This window comes from Corapipo altera, unplaced genomic scaffold (genome assembly GCF_003945725.1).
Source record: "Corapipo altera isolate COAL_440 unplaced genomic scaffold, ASM394572v1 61411, whole genome shotgun sequence".
NCBI lineage: Eukaryota > Metazoa > Chordata > Aves > Passeriformes > Pipridae > Corapipo > Corapipo altera.
Window position 1 is genome coordinate 23,532,015 of NW_020884875.1, and position 14,615 is coordinate 23,546,629.

The 14,615-nt window shown below is 40.8% G+C and overlaps 1 protein-coding gene across 3 annotated transcripts; it reads right to left on the bottom strand.

The window, feature by feature from the left end:
- Positions 1-20: 20 nt before the first annotated feature.
- Positions 21-14,401, bottom strand: PLIN2 (perilipin 2). Of its 3 annotated transcripts, none has more exons than XM_027634785.1 (9): positions 14,283-14,401; positions 12,208-12,264; positions 11,936-12,131; positions 11,195-11,277; positions 10,389-10,674; positions 9,890-10,074; positions 9,009-9,143; positions 8,035-8,325; positions 21-1,265 (listed from the first exon to the last, which is right to left on the bottom strand). In XM_027634785.1, the coding sequence occupies exons 2-9, from the start codon at positions 12,235-12,237 to the stop codon at positions 1,131-1,133; spliced, it is 1,341 nt and encodes a 446-aa protein (XP_027490586.1). In that variant the 5' UTR covers positions 12,238-12,264; positions 14,283-14,401; the 3' UTR covers positions 21-1,130. The 3 variants fall into 3 exon arrangements, with proteins under 3 accessions (XP_027490586.1, XP_027490587.1, XP_027490588.1); XM_027634786.1 differs by lacking the exon at positions 14,283-14,401 and adding an exon at positions 13,929-14,046; XM_027634787.1 differs by lacking the exon at positions 21-1,265 and having other exon boundaries at positions 7,008-8,325.
- Positions 14,402-14,615: the final 214 nt, after the last annotated feature.

Below are 14,615 nucleotides of genomic sequence, written 5' to 3' on the forward strand. Positions count from 1 at the left end.
CCACACCGGCAAGCGGGCTGTGCGGTTCAAATTTTTATTTCAAGGCATTTCAGTGACTAGACTTGCAAGTGCTCACAAGCAGAGTCTCCCAGGGTGCCGCGCAGTAGGGCGATGCGGTGCGGGCGGCGCTGGACGGATCAGCGCTGTAACACGGCTCCCGACGGGCTGCATCGCCCCGGCGAAGCAGCTCGGTCTGGTCCTTAAAAACAGAAGTTAACAAGCCCGCCTCCAGCCCCGTTCTCACTCCCCCCAGCTCCTACAGAACTTACTGTGTGCAAGCAAACGCGGCCTCAACATTCCTCAAAAAGTAACCGACATTTTATTTAAACAGAAAAAGTCCCCACACTGTTACCAGAAGTATCCTCACGTTCAATTCCCTCTTTTTTTCTTTTCAATTTTCTTTTGTCCCACATCTGTATCTCTTCATCCTCCCTTTTCCCTCTCTTCTTACAGTCTCTTACCTTTTCTAACTGCTACCCTTATTCCTGGAAAACTTTAATTTTTAAGCATTTACCCTCTTCTAGTCTTAGGCGCCACAACTGATAGCATCACAATGGCCAAAATATTTGCACACAGAAGGTATGTGGAAAGAAAGGGAGTCCTTCTGTGCATAAAGCACTCTTGCCAAAGGAAAGCTCTAAGCTTCTAAGCTCTGTAGGTGCAGAGCCTAACAAAAAGAACTTGAGAAAATCTGAGATAGACGAAGTCTCTTACCCCTTCCAGCAGCAGAGGTAGATACAGAACTGCTTTTCAGGTAGACTGAAAGGGGAAATTTTGTGGGCAAATCCTCATCAACTCCTTTTGTTGGCAGCCCTTTATGCAAAGCACTGGGTTGTTCTCATGGCCGCTATCAGCAGGAGAACAAATCATTAACAAAGATCAGATCAGTTGGATAGGCTATGCCTGTCTTATAGAATGGGAGCTTGACACCTATGCTAATGAATTAATGTAGTGTGCATTCCTTATGTAGAAAAAAAACCCAGATTTTTGATGCAGCTAAATGAAACAGCAGTGATTTTTAAAAAAATATCCCCATAATCCCTAAACTAGGCAGGTTCACCTTTAAAAAGGAGAAATCTAAATTAAACATGGCAAAGGTAAATTGTATCAAAATAGATTTTTATCCTTCTCTATTCAGCTCTTTGCCCTGTAGTGTAAGGGCCATTTGTGCGTGAAAAGTCTTGTTGATCCTCTTCATCCAAATCCAAAATGTCTGGGATATCATCTGACTCTGAAGACAGGTCTGTAATAGTGAAATCTGGAACCTGTGTCAGAATGAAATTTCAATCAATTTAACTAAACAAATTTGTGCAGTACTCCCTTCTGAAGTCATGACACAAAGATGCATAGCATCTCTAGAAATCAGACCCAATATACTGAATACAGAGTGAAATATGCTCAGTCACATATGAAACACATAGCATTAAGACAGACCAAATACTATGCAAGATATAGATCAGTTGGTTAGAAGACAGGATTTTATAGTAGATATAAGTGTAGAAGGCCCTTCCGGAAGATTTTACTGTGAGGTGATTAGGGATTTTCACTTAAGAAAGCTTTCCTCTTTGGCCAGAGACAGTTTTAGATATTTTCTCATTCCAGAGAAGCTCTTCCTGGCATGAGAAAAGATAAGTTCCTATGGACATGTTTGAAGGCCAGGAGGGCCTGGGACGATAAAAGCCCCAAGAACAGCAGGCATATCTTCTTTTCCTAGGCCTGGTGCAGTTTTGTGCTGATATGTTAAGTGTTCTTGACTCCGAAAATAAATTCTCCTAAATCCTTCCACTGTCTGGTATTTTGGGGGTACCTGTGTGATTTTGACCCTCACATTAGAGATGGAACAGGGATAAACTCAGTGGACTAAATTTGGTGAAACTGGTAAAAGTGGTGACTGGAAAATTAAGAAACGAGGATTTTAAAATTACTTTGCCTTTCTTCTTTCCATAAAGGCAATGGACTATATTAAGTAATCTGCCCTGAGGAGATTGATACGGATTGCTCCATACTGCCCTGCCTGCCTACTGAATTAAACCTTTCCTGAGGAAACAAATATCTGGAACTGCAATCTCACTTTTGTCTCTGTTTTAACTACATGTGTAGTATTCTGTACTGTTAAGCAGCGCTAGGTTTCAGGAATTGCTAGAGACATTAGTGGATACATGGATGTTACAGACTTCTAAAAATGTTGGCTAAGACACTTAGGAGCTTAAGTCCCAACCCTTAAGTCCCTTTAGTAGGACTTAGATTACTTAGGCACTTCTGAAAAATGGGATATAATTAAGCAATTTACTCATAACCATAAATTTTTTACACCAAGTGAAAAATGCTTACATCTGTAGTTTGACTAGTAGTTACTTTTAATGTTGGTGATGAGACATACTTGGAGCCAGATACAGTATCAGCAAATAACAACTGTTGCATGCTGAAATGACTTCGGTTCTGCATGTTAAAAGCAGCAACAGTTTGCAGAGGTTTCTATGCATTTCTGTAACTTAATCTCAGTGCTGACTGGAGAAGCAGTTTTAATCCATTCCCTAACTGCAAAACACCTTATGACTTACTTTTATGAAAGACAGTAGGCAAGAAAAAAGCTATGCTGTGCCTGCTTTGAAGACATGTCAGAAGGGCAGAGAATATATCAAATTATAAGGGGATTACTGTTTCAGCTACCAGGCTGTACACAGCACGGAATCGCTGCATGCGAATCACTCAGTTTCTTACAGAGTTGGTAGTCATAGGGCACCAGGGACTTAGAAATATTAATTATTAATTAAAACTCAGTTTTAGAAGAACTTAAGCAGTGTGTGACTTTCCAGGCACAACTGTTGACAACCTAAGCTTGATCAAAATGAGATCTGTAATTTTTGTCTCAAAAAAATCAAAATCAAAAGGCACTAAGAATGAGGGAAACACATCTTTCTACCAGGAACAATTATCTTGCATCTTTCTGCTTACGGCAATTTACCTAAAACTCTAATTACTGAACTTAGAGAAATCAACAAGTTTTCCCACTATCAGTATATGACCCTGTATTCCATACTGTAGTATAAATCAGGGTATCTTAACAAGACTAAGGCTAAGTAGTCCATACACAAAACCATTTAAAAATGTGCCCAAATGAATTGTTTAAATGAGTTGGTTTATTCTTTATTTACACTGAGCAGGACACATAATCATGTTCAGTAACTGTGTCTGACCAGTGAAAATTTTTACCATATCCTACATTTAAGAGGCTTTTACTCTTATCCGCGTTGTTCTTACTGATAACAGAATAATCACTGAAATTTAAGTTTGTGCTTTCCTCATCTTCTTAATGCATGCAGTAAAAGCACCTGACTCCTTTAATGTAACAGTAAGATTTTCATAGCCATGAAAGAATTTCATATTGAAGTGTATGTCAGCATCAGAGTAAAACAGAGTGGATGTCAGTATGATTTATGTCAGTTTTGAACATGCTAAATTGTATTAGAATTGCACATTCTAACATCTGCACCAGTCTTAACTAAATCAATGCAAAGCTCTTGGCATTATGGGATTGCTTAGGTAAAGGACCTTCACTCCCATATCACTTTTCACAGTTGACTTACTGCTTTGTTTCAACTTCCTATCAATTCTTGCAAGAAGGATAAGATACAACCCTTCTTCATGCTATTTCTCCATAAGATGCAGTTAAATAATTTATACAGAAAAGTGCAAAACTTGCAAAAACCTTACATGGAATAGTACAGAACATACTTCAGTGTTTTGCTGTCTTCATACACAAACAGTAACATCAATACTAACAACTTTGATCAATTTTTTCTTGCTAAATATGTTTTCAGAACTGAGCCACAGATCACTCCCATTTTGTGCATTTTCAAAACAAAGCACCTATTTTTAGCCATCAGAGACTGTATTATCCAAAAGAAGTGAAATTGCCACCTTAATATGAACACAAATAAATTTAACAAAACACTATGCAACACCTCCAGCAAGCTGTGGCATGTAAAACTTTCTGATCATGCAAATTACTAACAGATCATGCTTTAAAATGTTTAGTTCTGTTTCCTCTTTTTAATTAGATGGTTTAAGTAAGTTTTTCCTTGGTAGTTATGTGTTTTTTTAAAATAAAAAAAAATAATTCATCAGTTGTTCCCAAACCCTTTCACCTATTTTACTAACTATAAAATATTATTCTAACTTGAATTCCGGAAAATACTAATGCAAAAAAATTAATCTTGAAGAACAGATGACATTTCAAAAGTTTTCCACCTTTTTTTAGTTTGAGACAAACCAGCTGCAACTCCAGTTCTTATATAAATCTTGTAATTTGGCTTTGGCCACTGTTATAAATATGACGTTTGCAAAACCTGCATACCATACGGAGCTATTTACAAATGCTTATATTTAGAGCTCTTGTAGAAAAGGATTATTTGCAATGATAGAATAACAGTTCTCTGTTGACTGCACCTAAAAGGAGAAAGTGTCAACTAGCATGAACAATTTTTGAGTGATCTCTTAAAGAGAAACAGTATCTGAATTCTAAATAAACACTAAATAGCCTAGGTTACTATTATGTTACTATTTTAACCTTTATCTTCCCAGGTTTTGTATGGCTATCAGCCTTTGACACGTTTCCATTTCATCTGGTTTATCTGCCTTGCTGCAAAGAGTTGAACTTATTTCCTATCATTTTCAACATATATGGTCTTACCTTTTTTAGAAGGTAACTTCACATCTTAGAGAAACTTCACAGCTTTCTAGCCCAAGTTATATCCTCAAAAGTGATTTTGGATCACTGCAAGTTTCTGTGCAGTGCACCTGAATTGTTTCATACATGCAATTACAGAGAAACAGGTAGAATGGCAGGAAAATTCATGAGCAAACTCTGCTCTGGTTTCCTTCCTTTATTTGAAAGGAAGCACCTCAGCTTCAGTCAAAAACAACAGTGGCAAAAAGAGAAAGATGACTTTGGAAGGTGTCTGCATCATTCTTGCCTCCAGTGGGCATTTTAATAGTTGCTCTCTCTTGCTGCACTAGAGAAAAATAAGTTCTGTCTGTACAGCTGCAGTAAGACTAGAGTGTGGGGATATGCTGTGCTAAATTACCTGCAAGAAGATACCCACACAAGCTCCAGCTGCAATTCAATTTAAACATTCAGTGCTGTCTGTATTAGCAGAGTATAATAATCTCAATCCAGAGAACTTTATTCTATATAATGAATCAGGAATATACTTATTTGCTGTTAGTCAGTCCTTTCTTCCACTAGGAAAGGGTTCCTAATTCTATTTAGGGGATGGGGGGTGGATAAAACTTAAAGCACTCAGTGGCTGGGCAGCATCCAACAAAACTACCACTTATCACAATAGCACAGCACAGGAACCTACATATAGCATTTTAGACTAACAGCCTATAAGCCCAGCATTTAACCAGGCACTGCTGTTTGCAGCCACCAGTCATAGGTCAGCTGTCAGAAGTCAATGAACTTTACACAGAAGCAACACAATAGCGCATGGTGAGGGAGAAGCGCCTCACCATGCTCACTAGGCTGGTATCAGTTTCCCTTGCTTTCTATTTCATCTGCTTGCTGAGGCTTAGTAAAGCTGGACAGCCATGTAAGGGTACGAACCAGTAGCACAACCTGAGGCAGAACAGAGATGTACTGCTTGTTCACTAATAGCAGATGATGGTGTTTATTTCTCAATCCTTAAAAAAAAACAGTGAAAAGTTCCGGAATTTTATTTGATTGATCAGCTCAAGATGAAGTCCCAGAGCAATTAGATTTTAAAATGTATAGAAGAATGGGAATTCCCTTCTTTAAACAGCCAGCTGCTCCCAGACCTAATTAGTTCCATTCTGTTGCTGAACACATCTACAACAGTGGATGCACTCTAAAATTTTATTATAAATGGAGATAAAGAAGGATAGTCTCTGGTTGGCTCATGCAATAGTTAAAGTAAACTTTAAAAGAAGTTAATTTTTGAAAGCACTCCAGAAGTCTTAACTCAGGCACTAATTGGAAGAGAGTATCTCATCCTCTCATGTTAATTCTATGCTAAACAACTCCCCTGTATAAAGTAAATATTTAAAGCAGGGAGGATTATAGATAACACTTCTTTAATTATGTTGTTACTATTTGTTTAATATTGTGCTTAAAACGCCTTCTTCACACTTCTAGGCCAAACCTGACTTAACAGCTAAGCAATCCCTCTCACAGTAGATGGCTAGATAACAGGTAATTTGCTTTAGTGCCCACATTGTGCCAGACGGAGGTATTGTTCCATGAAGCAATGTGCCACTATGTGATAAGCTTCCTTTGAACTCCACTTCCTTCACACTATTTGGTGACCTCTTTGAAAATGGTGGCCAGCATTGCTACGCTAAATGATTGCAACTCAAAAGTTGTACAGGGTATGCACTAGGAACACAGATACAACTTACCTGGACAGCCCCAAACCAAGAAAGCTTATTTCCTAGTGACAGTAATTCTTTTCCAGTGGAGGGATTCACAGTATTTACTCAGGAAAAACTGTACCCAAGTAGCTGAGTGTTAATGTACATTTGTCACTCAAGTTCAAAGGAGGTTAGATAAAGTTAAACAAGTTTAAACTGATTTTGCAGCTGAGAAGTGTATACTGTTTATAGGGAGCCAACAGACAGCCAGCAGTTTCATGCACACCAAACACCTACTGTGAAGGGAGGAGAGGGTTCTTTCGTGCATATCCCTCTTTTTTCAATATTAAAACATCCAGTAGCCCACAGCTTAGGTCATCATTAAAGGTGGATAACAGTAAGGACCAAAAAAAGCAGCAGTAAAGCTAAGATTCAGTGGAGGGATGCACACAGACTCTAAGGGAGGAAGGAAATGCTGCAGCAATATCTTATCTATCTATAGATACACAAACACATTTTCAATGCACATCTATCTCATTTGCATGTCAAGCTTGCTTTCTGCTAGACCTGGTTTGAAGGAGTCACAGAAGAGCAAGTTACTCTATTTTAAAACACCACTGAAATGGAGACAGACATTGGCTACTAAAGCATTTATTACTAACATACAACATGAATTACAAAAGGATGCCTACAAAAAACACACATGGACAACAGCAGGCATCTGGGTACAAACAGCATGAATGAATACCTTTATACTGCATATGAAAAAAAATGTATTGATAATTATTTGGTCCATCACTGGAGCAGGGTCCCCAAGGAAACATTCAAGGAGCATCTGGACGACACTCTTAATCATATGGTTTAGTTTTAGGTAATCCTGCGAGGAGCAGGAGGTTGGACTTGATGATGCTTATGGGTCCCTTCCAGCTTGACATATTCTATGATTCTGTGGTCAAGTTACTGTGTTAAACAATAGTTAGGTTTATATTAATGTTAACACTGTCACAGCATTTAACTCCAACTGACCCGTTCAGAAACCCCACTTTCAGCTTTGGCATCCTGTGCTCACAGAACTTTTGTCATGAATTGTGAAGGAATAGAGTCTGAGACAGATCCATAATTATCAAAAGTGTGATCTGCAGCAAACATAGACTGAAAGCGTATCTAGACTGCAGGGCTTTTAAATGCATTTCATAGTATTAAGGCTTTTATAGCCTTCTGGTAGAGATCAAGGAACAAAACGAAAGCTTTTAGCTAGGGTAGGTTTCATTTATACTAATGGTATTAATACCACAGATAAGCATAGTGAGGTTTCTCGACAGACAAACAAGGCATCTTGACAACTGTAAGCTGACAATACTTAGGCACTTGAGACAGTTTGAGTTTTTAGAGTGGCTTAACTACACAGGACAATACACAGCTTATATGTAAGTGTGTCCTGTGTCTGTAGATTCCCCTACTCCTATATTTATGGATTTTTCACCAAGGCTTTTTGACACTTGGTAAGGCCACTCATTTTGTAGTCAGCAGAGTACATGCATGCTATGCAGTTTATTCAGTAGTGTGTTCAGGCTGTTTGTCTTTCTGGCTGGAATTTTTCTCCCCTTCACCTTTGCTCTCAGCATGCTGAATGCCAGGCAATTGTGGGTAAAAGGGACCTACCAGCAAGTTGAGAGGCGTGTTGTTAACAAGATAATCCATCACATCATCCAGAGACTCCTTCATTTTCTTCAGCTGTCCTTTACTAGCTGTAAGAAAGCTGTCTGATAATTCTTGGAAGGAGGATGCAGACCGAAAGCTCTGGTAGACATCACCTGCCATTGACCCAACACTGTAAACCTGATCCTGCACATTCTGCGGTAGCCCCTGTAGGCTTGAGACCAGTGTGAGGCAAGTGGTCTGAAGTTGCTGAGTGAGGCTCTGTGCAATAGCTAGAGTTCTTGACTCAATGTACTAGAAAGAAAAAGTATAACAGCGTATTAGTGTCGTTTTATGACTGTAGCAACTTTATGTTGCTCAAGATACATGAAGAAGCAAAGTAAAGGGGATATAAGTGAAATAACGCTATAGCAGATAATAAAATGGGCCTTAAGTCTGAAGAGTCAGAGACTTAAAAGTTCTTGATATCTCTTCAGCACTCAAGTACTTTGTGAACAGAAACATTGATGGCTTCTGCCCAGTGACAGACAAGCAGACTCTTGTTTCAGCTCTGGATAACAAGTCACAGCAGGTAAGTATATTCTAATCAATGAACCACTGTTTAAAGCTACATGTAGGACTACCTGAGCCTGTGCCTAAGATTGCTTTATGCTGACAAATTGTTATTTCTGGTCTGGACACATCAGATAAGTGAGTTCTAGCTGATTTACATATGGACATCCCAACACGGGTTCACATACCAAACAGGATGAGCATTCTCATGAGAGGAGAATGAACCCTAGAATGTTTGCAGGAAGTAGGCTCATTTAAGAGCTTGGGTCCCCTACCTTTCACTAGTCAACTGCCCTGAGCTTCAGCATCCCGATTTCATGTTTGCACATAAGCTTCTCTGATGCACACTTCACGGACTGTTAGTTTTCCATTACCTTCACAGTATACAATCCATTTATCTCTAGTGTACATTTACATCTGTTTACCTCAGCACTACGCAGTTCACCACCGTCATTTTGGCCTGTATTTTTCTTCCATTCTACCCAGGATTGATAAAGCTTTTCCTGAGCACCAAGAAGTTTCTTATTGGCACTATTCATGTTCTTTCTGGCATACTCGATCTGAAAGACAGCCAAATAAGGAAGTAGAGCAAAGAGTCCAAGCAGTTCCTTTAAGGCTACCCTACCTTGACTGTTTTGTAATCTTCTTTTTAAATACATCAGAAGTTCAGTATAAAGGACTTTGGGAGAATAAGAATGTGTTTCTTGTCTTCAAAGAATTGAACACTGGGAGCAGTTTTGAGACGTTATGTAGTGTTCCCCTCTGCCTCAACCATTTCTGCGTCTCCCACTGGCATCCTACAGAAGGAACTGAAAGTGTACAGGTGGCCATGACTATGTGCTGTTTGTCCTGTACATAGAGGTACATTGTTAGGATAAGATTACTGAAGTACCCAGAAATGCCCAGAGACAGAACCAGCAAGAGCAACAAACCCCAAAGGAATCTGACATTTTGTTAACATAAAGGACCTAAAGAACTGAAGTGTGTCTAAACTGCAAAACACTTTTGTCACTGAATCAAGTGTCAAACCCAGAACTAAAAAACATGAATACAATTTTAAATATGTCACTTTTATTTCTGCAGTGCTTACAGTTACAAGCAGCTGCAAAATCGCAACTCAGCCTGATTTAGGACATCTCCTGAATTGTGATGAAAATCTCTTAATGGCATATGCTTTGTATTTAGAAAATGCATTTAGTGTGAGGCAGCAATTCCAGTCTTCCTATTGCTCTTTTGGCTGTTTTCTTCACTCTAAAACTATGCCAAAATTTGCTTTTTATACCTCAAGTGAAAGCTCAAAACTTACCAGACTAACAGTGTGGTGGAGCTGAGAGATTGTCTCCTGGCTTTTCTGTTTAGCATCTTTAACTTTGTTTAAGGCTTGTTGGTAGGCACGTGTGCGGAGTTTTGAAGACAGGGATCCTAATCTAACATAGTAGCTTGGCTTTTGAACTCCAACTTCAAAACCTTCAACGTTTGCAGCTTCTTTCTCTACGTATGTTGAAAGGAAGCAAATTGATCACTGGAGGAAAACTTAAAGAAGTCTGAGACAATTTTATCTGCCTAGTAACAGCTGAATACTAAAGTTGCTGAGTAGTCCTTTAGCAACAAGATAGATCATCTTACATGGAAATCCTTACTTTCATTATGTTTCCCCTGTAAAGATGTCATTACACCCAGCAAGGCAAAAGGCAGCTTAGGAAGCACATGCTCCCTCCCCACTGTAAATAAGCAATAAATGGATGATTGCTTCTTTCTCACTAATACAAGCATTCCAACAAAATCAAAGCTTCAATTGGTCTTACCTAGTTCCGCTTCTGTAAGTGGGAAATACTGGTCTACAAGGGTCTCTGATTTAGTGAGAGCACTGTCCACTCCACTGCTCACCATTTGCACCACACGACTTCTCAGGACAGCGTTAATGCTCCCATTCACAACTGACTTTGTCATTTCTAAGCTGTCTTGCATTGCTTCTTTAGTCTTGCCCACAACTCCAGTGATCGTGTGAGCAACAGTTTCCTTGGCACCAGTCACAGTGGTTGTTACAGCTTCTCTGGCTCCAACAACTACATCCTTGGCATTGGCAACAACCTGCCGTAGGAAATACATTGATTGACTAAAAATATTTATTGGTGAGAGCTACATAATCCAGGAAATAATAAATTTATGTTAAAGTTTGTAAAAGCATAGGTTATCTAGGAAAAATTCTGCCCTGAAAACATACGTCCTGAAAACATATGTACAAGACACAACAAGATATGACTGCCAGGCAGCCTTCAGCTCAAAACACTTCAGGGATTGTAATCCAATCACTATTTTATTCACACTGAGCAGGAAAGAGACAAAGACCTGAGTGTAAAAAAATTACACCCGCCAGTGAACTGCATCTATAGACAGAGGTGTCAAACGATGGAAAAATTTAAAGTAAAAAATGCTTAATGGCCTCACAAAGGCATCAAACAGTTTGACAGCTACACCTGTGACTTCCTCATTGCTTTAAAGCTGTGGCTCAAGCATGGCTTTTTGAAATCTGTCTCCCTGGTTTTCAGTGATAGAAAAAAGAAAGGTGTATGGTTCTTCACCTTAGCATATTTACATGGAAAGGACTTACCTTATCAGTGGGTTGATTCAGTATAGGCAGCCTCTCTTCAATTTTGTCTAGACCTATACACGCATAGTTGTTGGCAACTACAACTATAAAAGAAATTACAAGAGTTGGCTTTAATTGTTTTTTCCCCTGGTATAAATAACTCAAATTGAAAATTCCCCTTGAAACAGAACTCATGCAACAGTCTTAAAAGTAGTTTCCTTCCCCCTTCAGTGAGATTTGAGGCAACAAAGCCCAAGAACAAGGCAGATTTACAGTGCCATAAAAAAAAAAAAAAATCACTTGTAGGCAGAGAAAATCCATTCGATAATTTACAAGCAACTATAGAAAAAGCTGAAACACCTTGCCCATTGCCATATCATGAAACCAGGCTCCGGGTTAGGACAGCCTTGTGACACAGTTTCCAAAGTAACCAGTCCTCAGTGTGAGGAAGTGAAACGGTAGCATTTGAAACTAGGTGAAAGGCAAGAAAGGTGTTGAGCAAGAGATTACTTAATCAACCTGTGTAACAAAAGGAGTCAATCAGTTTAGTACTACAAAAGATGGAATCTGCTTTCGCTCTGCACTATTTTTGTTTTTAATACTCATCTATAATCAGTTATACTTAGGCTAGGCAACAGGTTTAGTCAGCTACCCCCGAGACAGCACTCCAGACCTGCATGACCATGTTAAAATATAAGTGCATCTGCATATATAAAACAATCAGCTGAACTGAAGTTATCAACAGCTTCATCTTTGCCTTACTTTGCGGTTCCAGCTTCTGGACGATAGGCATAGCACTTGTCACAGCTACCGATGTAATTGTCTTCACTCCTTTCTCTGCTACCTCACATACTGACTTCAAATAAGGATGGTTATCCTTAGTGGTGATGTAAGCTGTAGAGACCATATCATAGGTGGAGCTCACCAAAGGAAGGTTGACAACCCTCAATACAATATTCTGTTTAAAAGAGAAAGGCGTTAGCTGACTCCTATTTTTCTGATCTAGACAAAAAAAATACGGGACTAAGACATACCTGCTGCGGATCAATTGCTGCCAATGCCATTTTTTCAGGTCTTGAACTTTACACAGTCTGTGAAAGAAGCATATTCGAGACATAGTGTTCTCATATCCGCTTTATCTAAGCACCAAACTTTGAAACCAACAACCTTCTTGTGATCCACTCCATTTAATGGGATCAGAATGTTCACTTCTTGCATACAGGAATTAGATTTTATTGTAACAATTTAGAAATCCAAAACTTGGTTTAGGCAACACAATCATGGCACATACACAAGACAGGCTCTGAGATACAGCAGTTCATTGCTGAATAACCGGAGTTACCAGCTGGTGGATTCCTTTATTTTTCTAGAAGAATTAAGATACAACTGGGTTTATCTGTTGAGCCAGGCCACAAGGCACTAAAATCTAGTTTAAAATGTCCAAGTCAGACAAAGTATCCACTAGCAACATCTTTAATCAGATTACATCTTCTGTAGGGAGCCCACCTAGGGCTCACACTTGTTCAGCTTGCTTAAACGTTAGCATTCCTATAACCCACAGAGCATGCTAAATTAGGCTAAAATATTACCCATCCCCCACTGAAGCAGGTTGCAAACATTGGTTATTCAGCAAGTCTACATTACTCAACATGTATTCCCATGGAGAAAATACTAACAGCTTTCCCCACATGAACCCTACAAAAGAAGTGGTATTGCAGTACCACATAACAAGAGAACACAGAAGCACATTGTCATGTGTACATCATACACATGTAGGGTGAACTAAATGTGCAAGAAGCACTTTTTGCATTGACAATTTCACATGACATTTAGGTTCCAGAAGAACCTGTATAAATGAAGGCAACAAAAAGGCAAACTAAGAGGCCATTCTCAAAAGGACGGTGGTTTACAAGGCCTTCTGCTAGGTTTGTCAAAGAGCCAACAGCAGTTTTCTGTCTCATACATATGACAGCATCAAAAGGAGTGGGTTAATATTCCCCCTGAGGTAAAGTAAAACTTTTCCCCATTACATAATGGGGAACAAGGACAAAGGCATGCTGTTAATATTTTATAGGTATATTTGCACATATTAACATATATGTGCCATACAGTAATGCCTGTAATGAGATTAACCACTGTACATGGAACACACAAGGAGGTGACAGACAAGGGTTACAGCAGTAACAGAGAAGTTTTCCTTCCATTTATCTATCAAGAACTGAAATACCCCAAAAACATGTTCTGTTTCTCACACAGCATTACAAGTCAGATTGCCTGGAGTACAACTGAATTGCACTATGAAGTGCAAAGCATGCTGCATAACAGAAGAGGTTAGCAGCACAGAATCTGGAATGGAGAATGAGGAAGGGCCCTTACTTAAAAGATTACTCAATATCTGCAATGTGTCCCACAAGATCCGTCCACACACTAGTCACTAAACCATAACAGTTAGCCCCTGAAATTATTCCTGCTCTTAAAGAAGATGAAGATAACTAGGATCTTGCACGGTTTCAGAGATCCCTTGAAGATGTTTAGCCCTGGCAAAAGTCAGATCCGCTTCTCTGGAGCAGGTAAGATGCCTGGAATCGAAGTCCAAGCATATTTCAGAGACAGCGAAAGATTCTAAACAGGAAAGCACACTGAGCTACGTCACAAATTTAATTTCTACTTTCTCCCCTCGCTATGGGAAGAAGTGAAAGACCAGCAAGCAGCACGACAGCCATGCAGAACCGCCACGGCGCCCGCCCCGGCTCACCGCTCTACCCCAGGCAGGAAGGCACCCCAGTTTCCCAAGTGCCACCACGGGCCGCTTCCGGGACGAGGCTTTTCAACGCCACTCTCGAGGGCGCTTGAGGATCTCGACACTTTCTGGTCCCGAAAGAACTTCTGCCAGCCTACCAAAACCCACTGGGACGCGGGGCGAGGGGCCCGCGAGGGCGGAGGCAGCAGGGGCGGCCCCATGGCGAGCGCCGCACCCGGAGCCGCAGCCCCCGCCCGCTCCGCCCGAGGCTCCACCATATTGCGGAGTTAGCGCCGCGGGGCGGGCGGGCGCCGATGGCTCTTGTGGCCGGCGAGAGCCGGGCCGGAGCACCGGGGCTGCCGTACTCACCCGGGAGGAGGAAGGAGGAGCCGCCGCCGCCGCCACTGCCGCCTGGAGCACGGGCAGGGTCAGGGTCACGGGCGCCGCTGCCGCCGACTGGGGAACCCCGGCCTCGCCCCGCTATTTCTGGGGCGTTACCGCCGTCGCGCGTCACCGCCGTCGCGGGGCGGGGCCCACACGTAGTGACCCCGCGGCGGTCAGCGGGAGGGCACTGCTGCGGAGTCCCAGAGAGGAGAGTCCTGTGCGACTGGGCTTGCAGAAGGACACGTCACGGAATCACAGAATATGCTGAGCTGGAAGGGACTCACAAAGGTCATCGAGTCCAGCTCCTGGCCTTGCGCA